Source organism: Argentina anserina, chromosome 4 (genome assembly GCF_933775445.1).
Source record: "Argentina anserina chromosome 4, drPotAnse1.1, whole genome shotgun sequence".
NCBI lineage: Eukaryota > Viridiplantae > Streptophyta > Magnoliopsida > Rosales > Rosaceae > Argentina > Argentina anserina.
The window spans coordinates 13,457,950-13,479,905 of NC_065875.1; the positions used below are offsets into that span (position 1 = coordinate 13,457,950).

Below are 21,956 nucleotides of genomic sequence, written 5' to 3' on the forward strand. Positions count from 1 at the left end.
ATTGAATCTTGGAGCAAATCCCATATATGCATGAAGTTCATTCAACCAGCAGCCCACGATCGACACTCCCAAAATAGGGACGTGACAAACCGCCGGCTTGATGTGCTTTGCCCATACAATTCCATGCAAGGTTCTGCAAAGATGGGTTTGATGAGTGGGGTGAGCAGAAGATACATAGCTTTAGATTTTAAATAAAAGGTTTTGTTTCTGAGGTGCGTTTTTATTTCCTTTCTCCTTTTTTTCATACAAATGAGCATCTATTGGTTTGGTAAATTTTGGCTGTACATAACTATTTAAATTACTAAGTTCTAGTTTGATATTTATATTGTATATACTGGCAAATTGTAGGGCTCATAGTTAGAGATCGAGCTTTGGTATTCTCTTTTTGAATTTCACTGTTCATCATGTAGTTTTTAAGCTATTATGGAGTTTCCTACATTCTTACAAGGTCAAATTATGAATTTAGTCTATTTTAGAATTTGGTTGGGAATATATTTATCAAAGAAAGCAAAATTGAGCAAGTAAAGCAACAAATTTAATTATTTGGCCATTGGAGAATATACTTTGGCAATGTATAACTATTTCAATTTTGGTTGGTGAATGCTTATTGGGCCAAAAATTAAGATTTGATATCAAAGGGATGTCAATCTAAAGACATTATTTAGATCAATGCACCTAGTAAATGGTAGCAAAAGAGAGTTGCATCCCTCATGCCAATCTAAGGTTATTGTGAGAAACATGAACAGTCATATCCTTACTTGATCAAGTTTCAAAATCATATTGCAATGTCAACACTCATGCTTAAATAGAAAATTTAAGCAGGTATTTTATTATAAAGAAAATTTCACCATCAGTACCCAAACTCTGAGTTGTATCAATGTAGTACCAAACTCGTTATTCACTATCAATGAGGGATGTGATGCCAATTTCTGTTACGGCTCCGTTTATTTGGTCACGTGCTCCGCACATGACCACAAAAAAAAAGTTTTTACTGAAATAACCCTATTCTATGTGCATTCCAAATCAAATTTTCTTGCCAATTGTTATATCTCTTTTACATCATTTTCCCTCCATCTTCTGGGTAGTACATTGATCAACCATGTAAAAGTATGGGTACTGTGATTGACTTAAACAAATACAAAGAAGAAAAACATATGGATGGAAATTGAACTGCATGTATGCATTCAAAAAGAGATGTCATTAAAACAACCTTGAGTTCAAAGTAGAGTAAATATTGTCATTCAACACCATAAGTTTAAGAGTACAAAAAGAGGGACCTAGTTGGATGAATTACACATTTTAGGACTCCTAATCAACATTGTTTTGACTTTCTTGTGTAGTTACATGTTGAGTTTGAGTTGAGGAAGAAGCAGCAGCAAACTCAGCAGAAGTACCTCCCTCTGCTGCCTTTCTCCTATACCAGCCCTTCACAGACCTTATGACTTGGTCATTGACATTAGTAGCAGCTGTAGATGGCGCTGCAGCTCTGGTAAACTAAATCAGTGCAAAATTCTAGAACAAAATCACATATTCAATGTCACAACAATTGCAAGACAATAATCTCATTACTCTATAATTAAGTCAAAACAACAAACCTTAGCTCTATCTCTCTTCTTTATGCTAGCTCCACTAGATTGTCTTTCCCCATGTTCCAATAACAAATTAAATTATTTAACTGAAAAATAAATAAACAACAAACCTTAGCTCTAATACAATGAATTAGTGTAGGTGAGTGAAAAAAACTTACTGATGCAAGTTTTTTAGCCTTAGTTATAGGACAACCAGTTTTGTTGTGTCCTTGTTGTTTACAAATTCCACAAGTCATCTTAATACCAGTTTTACCATTTTTCAACCCCAATTTCCCCTGGATGGGAGCTGGTGGTGCCATGCCCTTGTTCTTCTCACCAACTTCCTTAGTCCTCTTCATTTTTGGCCTCCCAGCTTGCTTCTTATATGGAGGAGGAGCAATTGGGAAGTCAACTTGTTCCTAATCATCCTGCCCTACAATAGGGCTTATGGCAGATGTATATGTCTGCAAATAGGTAGAAGCCATGATGTAGTCATCACAGTACAAATCAGGATCATGTTTCTTGAATCTTATTACGCAGAGGGCATGTACACAAGGTATGCCACTAAGCTTCCACCTTCTGCAAGTACATGTATGAAGACCCAAGTCCATTTCATGCTTGCTGCCATTTTCCCATGTTCTAGTAACTTGGTAGCTGTACTCAATGATCCTATGTGCTTTGTACTGTGTTACTCTCTGTGCAATCTTAACTATTATCTTCTTTATCCTAGGACCAACAACTCTCTTCCACGGCTCACAAGAAACCCTTCGGTTTGCATTCTTCACCATCATATCCATCCTCAACTTCTCAAACATGGTAAGAACAAGCTTATCCCTACAAGGTAAGATTGCATGGTTGAAGGACTCACACAGGTTGTTGAGAAGAATATCACACTTTGAGTCATCAACAAAGAAAGATTTACTCCAATGCCTTGGAGGTTTGTCATGAAACCAGTTAAATGCATTAGGACTCAACATCTTCAAGTCATCCATGTGCTTCTTATACCAAGTTTCAGTACTACTTCTTACTGCATTCCACATTAACTGTTTCAGTCCCTCTCCTGTTGTACAAATGCCTAACACAATTCCTTTGTTCAGCATAAGGATGCAAAGCTGTTTCATATAAACATCTATGTTAGAATCTATTAATTAATAGTGATACATAAAATAATTTAGCTTGAAATTAATGAAATTTACTTGAAGAAATATACTTTTAATAGCATTTTCTATTCCTTTTTATTTGTCTAACATGAACACAAGCCCCTTGTTGTTTTCTATACCCAAATCACCCTTCAAGTACTCAAGGAACCAGATCCAAGTAGCTTGGTCCTCTATTTTCACAAATGCATAGGCAATAGGGTACATCCCATCAATGCCAACTGCAATTAAAAGCTGTCCAGGATGATGGCCTTTTATATGGCAGCCATCTAAACAAATCAGGAGTCTACATCTAGCATTCCAACCATCTTTTTGTGCTTTGAAGCACATGTACATCCTCTGAAATCTTCTAACTGGTCCATCCATCTGTGTTTTGATCACAACAGTGGATCCAAGATTGCTTCTTAATAACTCCTTTTGATATGAAGCTTGACTCTCTCTAATTCTTTCTTCTTCTATCCTCAAGTTCTCAATCTCTTCTCGTTCCCTCTTTTTCAGGTGCTTCTCTATCTCTTTTCTCAATCTCCTCAATTTCCCTTGCCAATTGATCTTTATAACCAACATGCCATGGTCTATGTGCTGTTTGTTGGTAATAAAACCCACAGCCTCCTACCACTTCTCTTCTGATTCTTTTCCCATCATGGCCATAAATTGCATCATCATCATCATCATCATCATCATCCATGTTCAAATCTTCATCTCCTAATATATCAGACAGATTTTCAAATGTCCCTCCACTTGGACACACCTTAGGCTCATTCACACCACCCACATTTACATCTCTACCTAACACACATACTTCAACATCATCTTCATTCACATCAGTAAGGTCAATTACATCTACATCTTCACCTAGCACAGTTTTACCCTCTAAGGCCTCAACAATGCTATATAACTGTGATGCCATCAAATTTGCTTCAAAATGGTTTATCTCTACTTCTCTTGTAGATTGTCTATTCAAGGGATTCTCCCAATCTGGATCAGTTGGGAGATTATGCTCAGCTAAAGCTTCATCATACCTCTTTCTCCCTCCACCTGTTATGTAAAAAGATATTTGTCTCTTCTTTGGTATTATCTTTATCATCTCCATACATTCACCATCACCTTTAATCGGAATCAACCCTTCATGAGCTTCAGTCTTAAGAATCTTGAAATGATAAGATATGGGCAGCTCCCTGTATCCTATTTCCCAAGCTATGTTGTTCAATTCAACCCATGAAAACTTCTCCGGATCCAAACCATCTAAATATGTCTTCCCACCCCTCTTATTAAACCTAAGAACAAAGTACTTCTTCCTCCCATATGTATCAGTTTTGAAATATCCTCCATGGACTATCTCCATCGTATACAGATGAGCTGGTACTGAAATCAAACCGAAAAAGGGAGAAACAACTCTAAGTATCGATTCAAACTAGATTTGGGGGTTTAAACATAAAAAAATTCAAACCCTATACCATCTTCAACAATAATCAAACCCTAAAATCCATTGTTTATTAAACCCTAACCCAAAACCTAATTTTAAACCCTAAAATCAATTTCAAATCACAAATTCACAAAGAACATGATAACACAACAACATGAAAAAGAGATTAAGATACAGATTATAATCGAAAACTTACTATCTGGTTGAGGTGGCCCAGATTCTCGAAAAATCTCAAACATCACTCTAGTCTCTATTGCTTATACAAATTCTGAACAAAGGGAATGCTATTAGATTGGCTTCCCAATATCTCTACTTTCACTCTTTCTAATCGATAATTTATGCGAGAAGTGAGGTTAGTTTAGGTTTTAAGGGATTTTGATCGCGATCTAGGTTTGAAAGATTTTGAGGGAGAATGGGGCTCAAAAATGGTGAGTTTCAGTTTGATCGAATTCGACAGAATAGTCAATTTTACCTTTTTTGTGTGTGGTCATGTACGGATCACGTGACCAAACAAACAGAGTCGTAACAGAAATTAGCGTCAGACCCCTCATTGATAGCTACATCGTATACAGATGAGCTGGTATTGAAATCAAACTGAAAAAGGGAGAAACAACTCTAAGTATCGATTCAAACTAGATTTGGGGGTTTAAACATAAAAAAATTCAAACCCTAAACCATCTTCAACAATAATCAAACCCTAAACAATATAAAAACTCAGATGACATAAATCAATTACATTCAAATCCATTGTTTATTAAGCCCTAACTCAAAACCCAATTTTAAACCCTAAAATTAATTTCGAATCACAAATTCACAAGATCATGATAACACAACAACATGAAAAAGAGATTAAGATACAAATTATAATCGAAAACTTACTATCTGGTTGAGGTGGCCCAGATTCTCGAAAAATCTCAAACATCACTCTAGTCTCCATTGCTTATACAAATTCTGAACAAAGGGAATGCTATCAGATTGGCTTCCCAATATCTCTACTTTCATTCTTTCTAATCGATAATTTATGGGAGAAGTGAGATTTGTTTAGGTTTTGAGGGATTTTGATCGCGATCTAGGTTTTGAAAGATTTTAAGGGAGATTGGGGCTCGAAAATGGTGAGTTTCAGTTTTGATCGAATTCGACATAATGGAGCCCTAACGGAAATCGGCGTCAGACCCCTCATTGATAGCGAATAACGAGTTTGAGTACTACATTGGTACAACTCAGAATTGGGGTACTACATTGACCTTGCCATAAGAGTTTGGGTACCAATTGTGAAATTGTTTCTTTATTATCAATAAAAGTTGTCAAATGATTTTGAGCATTGGAATGCAATTGTGTACAAGATTGCAAAAGACGACTAGGTAACATATGAAAGTTTGTATTTCACGCTTCTTTCATATCTTAAATGTAATAAAAAATGGTATATGATGGAGCAAATAGCTTCCATTTCACGACTGAAAATGCTTTTTCATTTTCTTCCATACTCTAGTTCATCTCAAATTTACTCCTCTATAAGTTTTTTTTCATTCACAAAACCGTAGCAAAGCGTGGTCCAACTGATTAGTATGGATATATAACGTAAGAAATATGGTCATAATTGATAACATGAGTTCTGAACGTACATAAGACTCATGCTGAACAAAAAAATTACAATAGATTACAAGATGAGGACAATAATTCAATCCAACTTCATTCATCAATTTTAGATGCATACAAGGACAGAGAATTAAGAGTTAGATATATCAACTTTCACAATAAGTGGAAAGAATGCTGCAGATTATTATCGATAGTTGATACGTATGTAAAGTTAGATTGACAACATGAGTTCTGAACAAAGAGTTGTATAGAAAAAAAACAGCAAGTTTACAAGACAAATATGTTAACTAAACGCGTACCAGGCTGGTTGCATAAATCAATTTTCACATTCAGTGGATAGAATACTGTAAATCACCTCGTCTATAATTCTTCCTTTCACATTATAATGCTTCCTCAAAACACCTTACTTTTGAAATCCAGCCTTCTCCAGAACCCTTTGTGATCCCACATTGTCCACATCAAAGAGACCTTCCAGTCTCTCAAAATGTGGCCACTCCTTGAAAATAATATCAACCACCATCTTCACTGCCCTTGTAACAATCCCTTTGCCCCATAACTTGGACCCCAAGGCATAGCCGATTTCAGCTCAACACCGATCATTACCTGAATTCGGGTTCACTAGAATGACACCAACTTACCTGCCATCAAGACAAATTTCCCTAAACCAGGGGTAAGGAAGGATCTTTTCCTTGATGTGGTTGAGCCCCTCTTCTTTGCTAGCATAAGGTGAAAGATTTATTTGGACTTGTACACAAATTACATGATTTGAGGATTGAATAATTGATCAAATAATATTTAAGCAATTGGAGTTGAATGAGGAATGTATATTCAGCAATATCTTGTAATCATATAAACAAGATATTCAATAAGAATCTAATTAGATTTATGATATGATACTCATGTTCCATAAGGAAACTATCTAGGATTCAATTAGGACTCTTTAATGGGCAATGCACTAATTGAATCACTATATATACATGAGTCTATGGTCCATGTGCTCATTACGTTAAGCATATAGATATTATCCCATACAAGAGCTTTTTAGGAGAGTCACAAAAGATCATACTCGATGGTCATATCAGTGAACGTTGCAGGTTACCTCTAAACCTTGTTTAAGAACCTTTGTTGATTAACAATATATATGTGTTTGTATTTACAGTACATATTTTCATAAGGCTCCCAAGTGCATAAACGAGCCACTTTCTCCTCTGTGCCCCAAACCATGAAATCATCAATGTCAGAAAGACTCATCAGCCTAAGGCTGATTCTGGACTCCATGTATTATTATCACAATGATTGATTAGAATACTACACCTTTCTTACTGGTAACCAAATTGTGACTATATTTGTGATAATATATGCAGCAAGAGAAGACTGAGATTGGAGCATAAGAAATTCCCAAGAAATGAGGTGTATGAAAGTGACGGAGTAGGGTGACCGTGGTGTAGACGTGTAGTTGCCTTGGTCAATTACTTGTACTCCAAGAGTAGTCAGCAAAAAAAGATTATCTATGGCCGCCTTGTTTTACTGGTGCAATACTGGGCAGCTTCCTTGGTTCTCTGTTGAAAAAGACGTGCATTTACAAATGAAGAATCCAAAATCTATGATGCTGAGTTGCTGAACTCGATATATTATAGTTTGGCAGTCACCATCTAATACCAAAGCCTTGAAGTTAAAGCTATCCCTCGATGCTTTGTTTTGTAGTTTCTCCGTTTCTTTTGTCATTAAAAAACAAAAAAGCTTTGAAGCATCCATGGTAGCTAGGAATGAATGAAGAAATATGAGAAGTAAGCTTTAGTACAAGCTGTTAAGCTCTGTATCAACATCCTCTTCCTCTCAAGTCATATTCTCCTTAACTTCTAGCTCCTAATCTTTTCCTTAAACACATTCTCCTAGCCTAGCTATTTAGTTTTCGGAATTTTCTTAGGTACACATTAGAATATGGTACCCACATTTACAAATATGACTACAAATTTGTCATCATTATAGTAAAATAAATAATTATTTAAGTAATTATAGTTATACTATAGTTATACTTTAGTTACAATATTTTACAAGTTTTTAAACAAATTGTTGTAATGATGGTAATTTTGTTCAAATATGTGTAAATGCATAAAATAAATGTGATAATTTTGTTGTAAATGTCGTAATTTAGTTTAATGAAATTGTTGTCAATATGATAATTTTGTTCAATCAGTTGTAAATGTTTGTATGGTATACATCCTCGTACCATAGACGACCTCATACAATACTAAGCTCCGATACCGAGTTGCACAAAAAATTATTGAAGTATAGGTATATTAGACTAATTGGTAATATACTTGAGAAAAGTCCTCATATCAATTTCATATCATAAATTTACTATCACTCTTGCTGCCGTAAATCATCTCGTCCATCTTTCACTTTCCGACTCCTTAAGAACCTCAATAACCCAGCATCTTATCCCTTTACACCATTTTTCACGGTACACCTCATTTGTTGTCGAGCCGGTTCGTATCCTGGATAGATCCACAAAGAAGCTTCGGAGGAGAGAAGTTGAACTAGTCAAGGTGTTGTGGAGTCACCATGATGAGGGTGATGCATCTTGGGAACTAGAGTCAGACATGATGACCAGTTATCCACAGTTGTTTGTTGAGTGAGCTTAAATTTCGGGACGAAATTCCTTTAAGGGGGGTAGATTGTAATAACCCTAAATTTCAAACATTTTAGTTTGATTGAATTCTATAAAATTTCGAATTTTAATTAGAATGAATGTGTTTGGTGGCGACGTTATTAAACGAGAAACGGAAACGTTCTCGGAACGTTTGAATTGAAAAACGTTACATTTCCGTAACGTTTATATCGACTTTTATTCTGTCGATCGTTTGCGAAAACTTCCTTCACGAAAGTTGTAGAACTCGTCAATATAAGTTCGTGGATATGTGACGCGTTCGAATCAGACGTCGTACGAAAAAGTTATTAACGACGGAAGTTAGTTTCCGATCTGAAAAAGGGTATAAAAGGAAAAATTTAAGGGTTAGGGTTTCCATTTTCGGAAACCCTTCACCCCTTTTCCCTTTTCCCTTTTCTCTCTCTCCCCTCGCGATTCTCTCCCTCCCCGAGCTCTCTCTCTCTCTCTCTCACTCACTGTCCTCGCCGGCGATCTCCATTGCCGTTCGGCCGTGGTCTCCACTGCCTAGCACAGGAGCACCGCACAGCTCATCTCTGCAGACCCCGAGGTCGACGCATCTCCTCGCGATTGTTGTGAGCCTCCGCGCTCCAACCCGAGGCCGCAACCATCGCGCCACCATCGAGCACCATTTCGGCGACGCAAGGGCACGGGGGAGAGCTCCACGACGCCGACCCTCACCCTTAGAACCCTCCGCTATCGACCCAGGGGCACCCAAGTCCTCCCCAAGGAATCGAAGCTTCACCGACGATCCGAGCTTCGTCAAATCGGAGGTTTTAGCTGCATTTAAGGTACGAATTATTGTAATTGATGGATGGATTGTAATTGTTGATGAATTTTGGGATCGAATTGAGGAGATCGGAGGTGTGTGAGGAGGAGGGGATACCGCCGCCTAAAGGCGGCGCGTGGGGGTGCGTGGGGTAGTTTAGGAGGGGTCTGTGGCTGGGGGAAGGAAGAGGAGGAGGAGGAGGAGAGATTGGGCATGGTGGTGACATCACACGCGCCGGTTTTGGCTCGGCGCGTGGGCCCCACGCGCGGCCTGCCGGAGGTGGCGCATGTACCCCACGCGCCGCCACATGCGGCGGTGTGACAGTGTTTCCGATAGGGGTATTTTGGTAATTTACTGAAATGTAAATGTAAATTTTATTTACTACGGTAAATGTAATTAAATTTTACCTACGGTAAATGTAAATATAAATTACTTTCAGTAAATGTAAAAAGTAATTTGTAAAAGGGTAATTTAGTAAATTTTATTTACTGAGTTTGTATTTACATTTAAACGGTACGTATAAACCAAACGGTACTGAGTTTGGTTTGTAATAATTGGTTTTCAGAGTTGTATTGAGAACTCAGTGATGATCCGCTGTGCACGTTAAATGATTTCGATTTCATTGAGATTGTTTTGGTGTTCTAACGACTTTGAAATTTTGAGTTTTTAGGCTTGAAATTTTGGGGTCGTTACAGTTGGTATCAGAGCCTAAGTGTGTATTTGGCGATTATCAATATCATCCGGGAGCGATGATCCGACTGCAGGCGGGCACCCATCACATGCTCCTCGGTATTGATATGTCGTCGGGTACGCGAGAGTGTTAGGAGCCATACCTTATGGTTTGGTCTTGTGGTGAGTATTGTGACGATACTCCGATGATTCACCTTCTTCTGAAATTTCATGATTGATATTTGTTGAATCTATTGTGTCGAATTCGAGACTTCACATGTATGACTGAGTGTTAATTGTTGAATGGTGATGAATTTGGAAAAAGGGCCGTGAACAGGGCCGAGGACGGACGAGAGGTCGCGGCCGAGGTAGGGTTGCAGGCCGAGTCCGCAATGTGGAGAACCTTTACGAGGAGGCTGCCCCACGGGCAGAACAGGTTGACCCTGCTGCTGTCGTTAGAGACGACGATAGTCGTGTGTTAAGTTGATCAAAGACTTTAATAGTCTGTCAGCGCCATTATTTTGTGGAGGCTTGGATCATGTGGTAGCGGACCACTAGATCGAGAACATTGGAATCTACTTTGAGATGATTGAGTACTTTGAGAAAGAGAAGAAGATGATATCAACACTCTTTTATTAGTGATAGTTCGGTAGAGGAGATGGTAGGATTGACTCCTACATCTATGAGAAACTCTTTATGTGTCACTTCGCATTTGGAGTGTTCCTCGAATTGGAGAAAATGAAAGGCTTGTCCTATTGTGATTGGAAGTGGAGAGTTCTCTACTTATTTGATCGTGATTCCGGATCACACCTATGATATGATCATAGGAATTGATTGGTTGAGTCCGCAGTACGCGGTGATTGATTGTTTTGACATGGTGGATTCCTTCGTAGACCCAGGAAACCAGAGTTTCGTATCTTTGACTCGAGGCGGATAATGCCATGAGAGCTTGAGTCATGGCATATGTCGAATATGTGGATCTGAAGTAGCTATCACAGACATCGTTGTGATATCAGAGTAAAGCGAGACGTTTCAGGAGATACTGTGTTATAGCCCCTATAACGAAGACGCCGTATGGATGGGGCAAATGAATTCAAAGACTTAATGACTGGTGCGATCAGCTTAGAGATGCTACAATACTCTCTGAGTTTGACATGCGATCCAGATGCTGGAATGCTAACAGGTTTGAGTATATAGTTTCCTATCAGGGCAGAGAACTATCAAGGAGTCTTGATAGAGGGCGCTGACCCTATATTGAGGGATGTTCAGTGTTTAAATGTTAAGGACTAGATTTTAATTATGCAACCAATCTAAGTTGAAGTCTAACAAGGTTGAGATATTATGTTTAGGTAAGAGATGTGTAGACCATAGGTTGGAGGTGGTTAACGAAAATTTGCGTGACTAGCATCTCTAACGCTATTGGTAACAGAGTGGTAAGGCGTATGATACGACCATAAAGTGGTAATACAATTATTGAATTGAGATTCACATTTTGTCGACGTAACATTCCAAACTTGTTTTGGTTCGGTTATAGACAATTGATGTTACGCATTGTCCTTGGGTGAGCAAGAAATATAAGGTGATGGAGAAATCTCAATGTGGCGATATGAATTAATTATTTGCTAGATGAGCATTTAAATGAGAACGCTGATCTTTCAGGATTTAATTTTTTTTGGTGTTGGGGATTGGAACTTCACAATGCCACAGGTCCAAATGAGATGCAATGACGGTGAAGTAACTCTATTGAAGGTAATGTATGAGATGACCTTAGCTTAATGGTGTTTTGACGAATTTTTCGTGACAAGCACCTTCCAACTGGTAAAGAAATGGTTGAGGACCAAAAAAAAAAAATTTGCTTTTCAAGTGCAAGTGGTGTTAGCGTTGGTGACTTAGAGGCTCTTTTCCCTCTATGCATTAGATTGAATACTGTTGGATAAAGTGGTGTTGACTGAAGTGTTCAACAAGGGATAAATGTTATGATAAAAGAGTAATCAAGTATATTGTTGCTTACGGAGAAGTTATTTTGGCCGAATGCGTTGGCCATGAGGGTTCTTAATGAAAGTAAAGAAACAACTATTTAGAGTGGTGGTATAGCGATCATTTTGGGTTAGTTTTGAGGAGATGGTGGACCTAATATCGGGTTCTGTTGAAGTAATTACTAAACTTATTAGTACTACAACGGTGGGAGGAACCAATATTTTAGATGATGCACTGGGGCATTTGTGGGTGACCGTATGTCATGCATTTGAGACATGTATGAACCAGGGGGTAAAGTATATCTCAGTTGTGGTCGTGGACTCAGTGAGTTAAGACCCTTATCGAGTTACCATTACAAAGGAGGTGCTGGAGTAACATGCACAACAACCTTTGATGATTTATAAAAGATAATCATGAGCGGAGATTATTTTGTTGATTGGAAGGAATGGTAGGTTCGTTATACTAGCGATGCATTGTGGTGAAGTCATGAAGGTATTGTCGTGATAAAGCACGTTTATTTGAAAACCACTATGTGTGATGAAAGTAGTAGGCATGTGTTAATCATTGATTTGACTCATGCTAGATGTTGAGAGTTATGACCATGCTTAGTGGTAGGAGCTAACTCATGACGTGAGGATAGTCTGTCAAATCGCAAGAGAGTGGTGAACTAGACAAAAGAGGGCGTTGACGCCTCCGTGCTGAAAACATCATTATGTTTCGGGAGGATGATTATATTTTGAGTAGCTCACATTCGACTATTATTGTTAGGACATGTGACAGATTGTCTGATGGAGGAAGTTTGAGGTAACGAAAGATAGGTTGAGAGCTTGTATGCTGGATTTTAAGGTAGCTGTGAAATCATTTGAGATTGATTGAGTTCGCCTACAACGACAGTTACCTTCCAGCATCGGCATGGTACCCTATGAGGCACTTAAGGTAGACCATGTCGATCACCTATCTGTTGGGCCAAAGTTGGGTGTAGTGAGATTTGACAAGAAAGAAAAGTTGACCGAGGTATGTAGGGCCCTTTGAGATGCTTGAGAAGGTGGGCGAACTATCTTATCGACTAGCCTTGCCTACTAGCATGTCGGGCGTTCACAACGTCTTCCACATTCCATGCTGAGGAAGTATGTACCAGATGAGTCACATGTGATCGATCATAACACCATTGAAGTGAAGGAAAATGCCTCATTTGTTGTCGAGCCGGTTCGTATCCTGGATAGATCCACAAAGAAGCTTCGGAGGAGAGAAGTTGAACTAGTCAAGGTGTTGTGGAGTCACCATGATGAGGGTGATGCATCTTGGGAACTAGAGTCAGACATGATGACCAGTTATCCACAGTTGTTTGTTGAGTGAGCTTAAATTTCGGGACGAAATTCCTTTAAGGGGGGTAGATTGTAATAACCCTAAATTTCAAACATTTTAGTTTGATTGAATTCTATAAAATTTCGAATTTTAATTAGAATGAATGTGTTTGGTGGCGACGTTATTAAACGAGAAACAGAAACGTTCTCGGAACGTTTGAATTGAAAAACGTTACATTTCCGTAACGTTTATATCGACTTTTATTCTGTCGATCGTTTGCGAAAACTTCCTTCACGAAAGTTGTAGAACTCGTCAATACAAGTTCGGAAACCCTTCACCCCTTTTCCCTTTTCCCTTTTCTCTCTCTCCCCTCGCGATTCTCTCCCTCCCCGAGCTCTCTCTCTCTCTCTCACTCACTGTCCTCGCCGGCGATCTCCATTGCCGTTCGGCCGTGGTCTCCACCGCCTAGCACAGGAGCACCGCACGGCTCATCTCTGCAGACCCCGAGGTCGACGCATCTCCTCGCGATTGTTGTGAGCCTCCGCGCTCCAACCCGAGGCCGCAACCATCGCGCCACCATCGAGCACCATTTCGGCGACGCAAGGGCACGGGGGAGACCTCCACGACGCCGACCCTCACCCTTAGAACCCTCCGCTATCGACCCAGGGGCACCCAAGTCCTCCCCAAGGAATCGAAGCTTCACCGACGATCCGAGCTTCGTCAAATCGGAGGTTTTAGCTGCGTTTAAGGTACGAATTATTGTAATTGATGGATGGATTGTAATTGTTGATGAATTTTGGGATCGAATTGAGGAGATCGGAGGTGTGTGAGGAGGAGGGGATACCGCCGCCTAAAGGCGGCGCGTGGGGGTGCGTGGGGTAGTTTAGGAGGGGTCTGTGGCTGGGGGAAGGAAGAGGAGGAGGAGGAGGAGAGATTGGGCATGGTGGTGACATCACACGCGCCGGTTTTGGCTCGGCGCGTGGGCCCCACGCGCGGCCTGCCGGAGGTGGCGCGTGTACCCCACGCGCCGCCACGTGCGGCGGTGTGACAGTGTTTCCGATAGGGGTATTTTGGTAATTTACTGAAATGTAAATGTAAATTTTATTTACTACGGTAAATGTAATTAAATTTTACCTACGTTAAATGTAAATATAAATTACTTTCAGTAAATGTAAAAAGTAATTTGTAAAAGGGTAATTTAGTAAATTTTATTTACTGAGTTTGTATTTACATTTAAACGGTACGTATACGTACAGAAATACGTATATAATATTTATACGTACAGAAATACGTATATAATATTTATACGTATAGAAATACGTATATAATATTTATACGTACAGAAATACGTATATAATATTTATACGTACAGAAATACGTATAGTATTTATACGCACAGAAATGCGTATATAATATTTATACGCACAGAAAATACGTATATAATATTTATACGTACAGAAATACGTATATAATATTTATACGTACAGAAATACGTATTAATGGTATATTTGTACAGTAACCGTGAATAGTAACAGTGAACAGTAACACAGAACATTAACTTCGTAAAACCGAAAATTGCTGAACAGTAACCGATTATTACTGTTTCGGCATTTAAAGGTTTACGAACGATTCTAAATTCTTTTCTTATCTTTTCAAGGTGATCGTTAAATCGAGGAAAGGAATTATCTTCGGGAATTGTGGAATTACGCTCAAGTCATTAAGGTGAGTAAAATCTCACTTATTTATGAATCTACCCTTGCGGTGATTCAAGATTTTGCAAGAGTTTTTAAGATTGAATTACGACACGTATACAATATAGTGGATTACATATATATCGTATAAATGGTAATAAGTACATATATATATAGTTTGCTATATTATATACTGTTATGAATTCATTGGAATTGGTCATTTCGAATGACGAGAATTAAATATTGAGCATGTGATTTGATTTTTGTACAATATGAGGTGTGATTATTGTACGCGGTTTTAACATGAGTTTGTTAAAATGTTTTGTCTTCGGACGAGTTTTTGTCTTCGGACGTGTTTATGAAATATGACATGTATATGATATAATGGATTATATATATATATATATATTGTATAAATGGTAAATATGTACATATATATATAGTTTGCTATATAATATACTGTTATGATTTTATCGTGATTTATGTCATTTCGATGATGAGATTTAAATATCGAGCGTGTGATTTTGATTTTTACAATATGATGTGAGATTATTGTACGTGATTTTAACATTGAGATTGTTAAAATGTTGATTTGTCTTCGGACATGATTTTTGGTACAATATGATGTGAGATTATTGTACGTGATTTTAACATTGAGATTGTTAAAATGTTGATTTGTCTTCGGACGTGATTTGGTACAATATGATGTGAGATTATTGTACGTGTTTGGCAAGTCGGAACCTAGCCTTTGGCCGGGCGAAAGTTACGATTCAGTTAGAGCTCTAGTCTGTCTGCCTTAGTACTGCATGTGAGGTAACGGGTGGTTATCTGCTCATGGGTACTCAGATTATTTTGGATGTTGGGTAGCGGGTGGCTATCCAATATCGGCGGTGTATTAGGAGAGGGGTAACAGATGTGTACCAGCGTTCTTGGTACCCGTATTATAAATGCATTTGGGTAACCAGAAGGGTTACTTAATTTCTCATGAGCGCTTCTTTTCTTTGGGACAACCAGATGGGCCGTCCACTGACTCATGAGTGCATTTATATTTGTTTGATTTGTGGATTTTTGTATATATTGATATGCGAGTTATATATTTTCATTTTACTCATACGAGCTGTAAAGCTTACCGGGTTTGTGTTTACAATCCCGGTGCACCAATTCGATGGTGTAGTGGATAACTCCGCAGGTGTGGATTAGCGGGAATTGACGGACCGCTCAGAGGACTTGTTATTTATCTCCAGCATGCGTGAGGATTTGGTGTGACTATCTTGTGAGGATTATACATTTCCAATTGATATAATGTTGAATTATATGTTTGGTTTGTAATAATTGGTTTTCTGAGTTGTATTGAGAACTCAGTGATGATCCGCTGTGCACGTTAAATGATTTCGATTTCATTGAGATTGTTTTGGTGTTCTAACGACTTTGAAATTTTGAGTTTTTAGGCTTAAAATTTTGGGGTCGTTACATAAAGCTCGTAATTTAGTTTAATGAAATTGTTGTCAATATGATAATTTTGTTCAATCAGTTGTAAATGTTTGTATGGTATACAACCTCGTACCATAGACGACCTCATACAATACTAAGCTCCGATACCGAGTTGCACAAAAAATTATTGAAGTATAGGTATATTAGAGCATCCGCAGCGGCGAGCAATTTTGCCGGCGTGCTCGAGCAGGAGGAGGGACCAGCCGGAGGAGCTCGAGCAGGAGAAGGGGAGGCTCGCACCGGCGAGCAGGAGGAGGCGAGCTGCTCGCCCAGTCAACCCAGCCGCGGTGCTCGTCCGATCGCTCGAGCAAATTTTGCTCCGGCGTTTGCTCGATCGCCTGGCGGAGCCCACCGCCCGTGATGACGTCAGGCACGGGCGAATTTTTTTTATGTTAGGCGCATGCAACGCACTCGCCAAAAAAAAAAAGCGAGCCAATGAATGGCTGCCACGTGTCAAGCAGATTGGCCAACGGTCCAATTGATCTGGGCCTTCCATTTTGAATCAGAAATTTCGATCCAACGGTCAGAATTAATTGGCAACGGCTACTATTTGATCATAACGGAAATAAACCCAAAAAATTGTAAAAAAATCCCCAAAATTTCAAAATTCTCCCAAAAAATTGCCTATAAATACTACTTCAATTTGTTATGAACTCACACCAATTTGTGCACAACAAGGAAATGTTGCTAAGTGTTTAGATTGAAGGATGAGTTATAATGAGTGATATTAGACGTTTTTATAGCAAATTGGTCGAAAATCTTATCAGAAATTTGGTCCAATTATTTTGCTGACAGTGACACGTGTCAATTCTCTACTAGTCGAAAATCTTATCGGAAATCTGCTCCAATTATTTTAGCGACAATGACACGTGGTAGTGACACGTGTCAATTATCTATTAGTCGAAAATCTTATCGGAAATTTTGAATAATATCGAGTCGATAATGACACGTGGCACATTATTATTGGTTGTAAATATATCTGATAAAAAAATTAATTATTTCACAATAAGACAAAATTGAATTGCTCAAGCAAATTGTAAATGGGTGTGTGAAAAAATCGATTTGCTTGAGCAAAATATGAAATCGATTTGCTTGAAGTAAAATTTGCTTCTGGCCCTACCATTTGCTTGAGCAAATGCAATTTATGGGTGCGGATGCTCTTAGACTAATTGGTAATATACTTGAGAAAAGTCCTCATATCAATTTCATATCATAAATTTACTATCACTCTTGCTGCCGTAAATCATCTCGTTCATCTTTCACTTTCCGACTCCTTAAGAACCTCAATAACCCAGCATCTTATCCCTTTACACCATTTTTCACGGTACACCTATTTTGAGGAACATAAAAAAGTAAGAATCCATGGATTTTCCCTGAGGATTCTTCTACTATGGTCGTGTCCGGGATTGCTTCTAATTCTTCAGCCGGAGAAGCCAATGTGTAGGCCGGGTAGTTCCAAAGTGAATTTGAATAAGTTGGATTTTTTTTTTTTACTTCGAGTAGCCAACAAAAAAAAGTTATCTATGCTGCTTGTTCTACCGATACCCAATCAGGTTCTCAATTGGAAAAAGACATGCATTTACAAATAAAGAAACCAAAATTTGTGTTCCTAACCGGAATCTATACATATTTTATAGTTTATCCATGCATGGGTCTCTAGCTTACTCCACTGGTTGACAATCTACCGTCTGCGCGCTTATAATCAGTACCACTGTACTACTATATATTTATGTTTTCCAGAACCAAAATTGAATGGCAAACAAAACAAAAAACTTAGGTCGCTAAGAAAGCAAAGAAACGGAAGCATAATAATATGAAGAGACAGCAAGAAGATTATGATTTCTAACTAAGGGGATGAAAATATATAACGTCACAAAGATGGGTCATAATTGATAACATGAGTTCTGAACATAAGACTCATAATGAACAAAAAAATTACAATAGATTACAAGAAGAACAAAGAATTCAACTCCATTCATCAATTTTTGATGCATACCAGAACAGAGCATTGGATGCTGCATATATCAGTTTTTACATTCAGTTGATAGAATACTGTAAATCACCTCATCTATAGTTCTACCTTTCACAATATAATGTTTCCTCAAAACACCTTCCCTTTGAAACCCAACCTTCTCCATAACCCTCTGTGATCCCACATTCTCCACATCAACAAAAGCTTCCAGTCTCTCCAAATGTGTCCACTCCTTGAAAATAGTATCAACTACCATCTTCACTGCCCTTGTAACAATCCCTTTGCCCCAGTACTTGGACCCCAAGACATAGCCGATTTCGGCTCTACACCGATGATTACCCGAATTCGGGGTCACTGAAATGGTACCAACAGGTCTGCCATCAAGGCAAATTGCCCTGAGCCAGGGATGTGGTAGGATCTTATCCCTGATGTACTTGAGCCCCTCTTCTTTGTTACCGAAAGGCCCCCAAGTGCAGAAACGAGTCACTTTCTCATCTGTACTCCAAACCATGAAATCATCAATGTCAGAAAGGCCCAAAGGCCTTAGGCTGATCGTAAAGACCTCATCACCGCCTTCTTTTCCATTTGATGTGCCAGAATTCCCCTCCATTGCTTAGAGCTCAGGCTAATGTTTCTTGCAGGAAAGGATGAGAATGGTGCAAAAGATTTTTGGTTTATGTAATTATGTAAAGAGTGAAATGGAAGATATAGAGAAATCAGAGATGCAGGAGACTAGGAGGCTGTGAAGGGTCAAGTAAGTTGAAGTCACTTTGCTCCGTCATGTCAATGATATTAAAGTCGGGAACAAAGAAATGACTGAGAATGAACAAGGAAGAATCCAAAGTATTAGTGGCCGCCATAGTGGACCTTAGCCAATTTCCATTGAAAACCAAGTCAATATCGTTTCCTTTGAGTGTTGATTTTTTGTTCACAAAGACTTAAACTTAGCAAGACGTCAAGATGGGCAAAATGAGCATTTGGACATGATTTTAAGTAGGAGAATCATGAAGAGAGGCAAACCTGTCATTGCTGCTTTCCTAGAACATATGGAAGTTCGAATGATTATAGACCATATTTTCGAACATAGATAGATCTCCGGTTGCATGAATCGGACACTGTTATAGTACAATGTTTATGGCTTTATGCTTTCCTTTTAATTTCATCACTCTTCCCTAATACTGTATCAAAGTGATTTTCAAGTATGCATGCCAACCAAATACTTTTATTCAAAACTTGGATAAAATAGTATCTACATACATGGTGTTCAAAAGCTAAAACACAATTTTATTGCAAATATAACATCAAGTTTGACATTGATCGGTAGAAAGAAGACTATACATCACCAGATCCCAAGTTCTTCCCTTCAAAACTAAATACTTTCTCAGAACACCTTCCTTGTGGAACCCGGCCTTCTCCAGGACCCTCTGTGATCCCACATTGTTCACATCAACAAGAGCTTCTAATCTCTCCAAATGTGTCCACTCCTTAAAAATAGTATCGATCACAATTTTCACAGCCCTTGTTGCAATCCCCTTCCCCCAGTACTTGGACCCCAGAACATAGCCCAGTCCACCTCTACAACGATCATTTCCCGATTTTGAGTCTACAGATATGGCGCCAATCGGCCTGTTGTCGAGGCAGATTGCCCTGAACCAGGGGTGTCGGAGAACCTGTTCCTTGATGAATTTAATGCCATCTTCTTTGCTGGTGTAAGGCTCCCAAGTGCAGAAGCGAGTGACTTTTTCGTCCGTGGCCCAGACCATGAAGTCATCGATGTCCGAAAGATCCAAAGGCCTAAGGGTGATCCTGGACAACACATTACTGCTGCAGCTTCCTTCCATGTAGCTAGGTTTATCACACTGGTCGATCAATTGGTATTTTGAGCCTTTTTTCTTTTCTAACTGGAACTTAATTTGAAAAAGGTGCAACAGAATCTAATTTGAGTTTATATGTAAGCAGCTAGAAAAGTGTGAGAGCATAAGAACTTTCCAAGAAATGAAGTGCCTTAAAAAGATGCAGTAGAGCTAGCGTACTGTCATTGCCTATTTGTCAGTCTTGGTCAATTATTTGGAGTAGTGGGCAAAGAAAAATATATATGGCCGCCTTGTTATACGAATGCAATTCTAGGCAGGTTCCTTATGGTCTTTGATTCCTAATTTGTGATTCATGATTACACAAGTACCATGAATAAAACTAGTTTTTATTTCTTTCTCAGCTCCCAAAGACTTAAAAGTTAGTAAACAGGGCAAATCAGCCATCAGCATATATGATTTAAAACCATATATATATATATATATATACTGATCTTTGTAATTTGATTTGGAGAACCAACTTAAAACCACCTGAAAGTTGGATTATTTCTCAGCCTTTTCTAATTCAAGTTACCCTTCCAATCTTTCTCTTAATGTACAACAGTCAGATTTCTTAACATTCAAAATGGAAAAAAGAAAATAGGGCTCAATTAATTTTGAAACAACTATAGAATTTGTCATTCTTCCAGTTCACTAGAGATGTCCTTATGAAAAGAGGAATATAGTACACTTGGTGACAAAGGCACAAGACTCTTAAAGCTGGTGTCTGTGAGAAGATGAAGCTTCTTTCTGTTCTTTCTTTCCTTGAAGAGGTTATGAAAAATTACAATACTAATGAAGGATGGCAACAAAAATCATACATTATATGTTCATGCATGTTACACCAAAATCATAAGATCACCAGAACAATGTGTAAAACTGTAAATTATTTCGATTGTTGCAGTAAATATTATTTTTTTGAACTTACAGACTGTTCTATCGAAATGTAATAGAAAAGCTTTCTGCCTTTCTCTGATTTCGCAGTCTGCCAAATGGGATGATGTAGTTTTAGCCTTCCATTTTCATTTCTCTTCCGGAATAGTGTATCCGCATTTTTTACAAGAAAATTAAAAAAATCTACAAATATGACAACCGATTCTTATTATACAGTCATACTCTGATTACATACACTGTCTTCGAAGTACATAATTTTACTGCAAACATGATTGATCTGAAGGAAGAAGACTATACATCAGCATATCATAAGTTCTACCCTTCAAAACTAAATACTTTCTGAGAAGACCTTCCTTTTGGAACTCGGTCTCCTCCAGAACCCTTTGTGATCCCACATTATCCACATCAACAAGAGCTTCTAGTCTCTCCAGATGTGTCCACTCCTTAAAAATTGTATCAGCCACAATTTTCACAGCCCTTGTTACAATCCCCTTCCCCCAGTACTTGGACACCAGAACATAGCCGAGTTCACCTCTACAACGATCATTTCCCGATTTAGACAGAAATGGCGCCAATCGGCCTGTTGTCGAGGCAGATTGCCCTCAACCAGGGGTGAGGGACAACATGCTTCTTGATGAATTTAATGCCAACTTCTTTGCTGTTATAAGCCTCCCAAGTGCAGAAGCGAGTGACTTTCTCATCGCTGGCCCAGACCATGAAGTCATCAATGTGGGAAACATCCAAAGGCCTGAGGCTGATCCTGGACAACTCGTCACTGCTACAGCTTCCCTCCATGTAGGTTAATTTATCACAATGGTCGATCAGTTAGGATATTAAACCTCTCTGACTTGAAATTAATTTGACAAAGCTGCAACATAATTTGAGTTTATATATGCAAGCGGCTAGAGAAGTGTGAAAGCAAAATA

The 21,956-nt window shown here is 38.6% G+C and overlaps 3 protein-coding genes and 2 pseudogenes across 3 annotated transcripts; all 5 read right to left on the reverse strand.

Annotated features, from left to right (window-relative positions):
• Positions 1-1,987: 1,987 nt before the first annotated feature.
• Positions 1,988-3,091, reverse strand: LOC126792220 (uncharacterized). Its single transcript, XM_050518685.1, has 2 exons — positions 2,848-3,091; positions 1,988-2,709 (listed from the first exon to the last, which is right to left on the reverse strand). Exons 1-2 carry the CDS (start codon positions 3,089-3,091, stop codon positions 1,988-1,990), a joined length of 966 nt encoding a protein of 321 aa, XP_050374642.1.
• Positions 3,092-6,060: 2,969 nt separating this feature from the next.
• Positions 6,061-7,022, reverse strand: LOC126792221 (uncharacterized; annotated as a pseudogene).
• Positions 7,023-18,200: 11,178 nt separating this feature from the next.
• Positions 18,201-19,148, reverse strand: LOC126790990 (uncharacterized). Its single transcript, XM_050517381.1, has one exon. The coding sequence runs from the start codon at positions 18,894-18,896 to the stop codon at positions 18,339-18,341; it is 558 nt and encodes a 185-aa protein (XP_050373338.1). The 5' UTR covers positions 18,897-19,148; the 3' UTR covers positions 18,201-18,338.
• Positions 19,149-19,547: 399 nt separating this feature from the next.
• LOC126790991 (uncharacterized) lies at positions 19,548-20,329 on the reverse strand. The gene has a single exon (XM_050517382.1). The coding sequence runs from the start codon at positions 20,125-20,127 to the stop codon at positions 19,588-19,590; it is 540 nt and encodes a 179-aa protein (XP_050373339.1). The 5' UTR covers positions 20,128-20,329; the 3' UTR covers positions 19,548-19,587.
• Positions 20,330-21,203: 874 nt separating this feature from the next.
• LOC126791814 (uncharacterized) lies at positions 21,204-21,825 on the reverse strand (annotated as a pseudogene).
• Between the last annotated feature and the right edge of the window lie 131 nt (positions 21,826-21,956).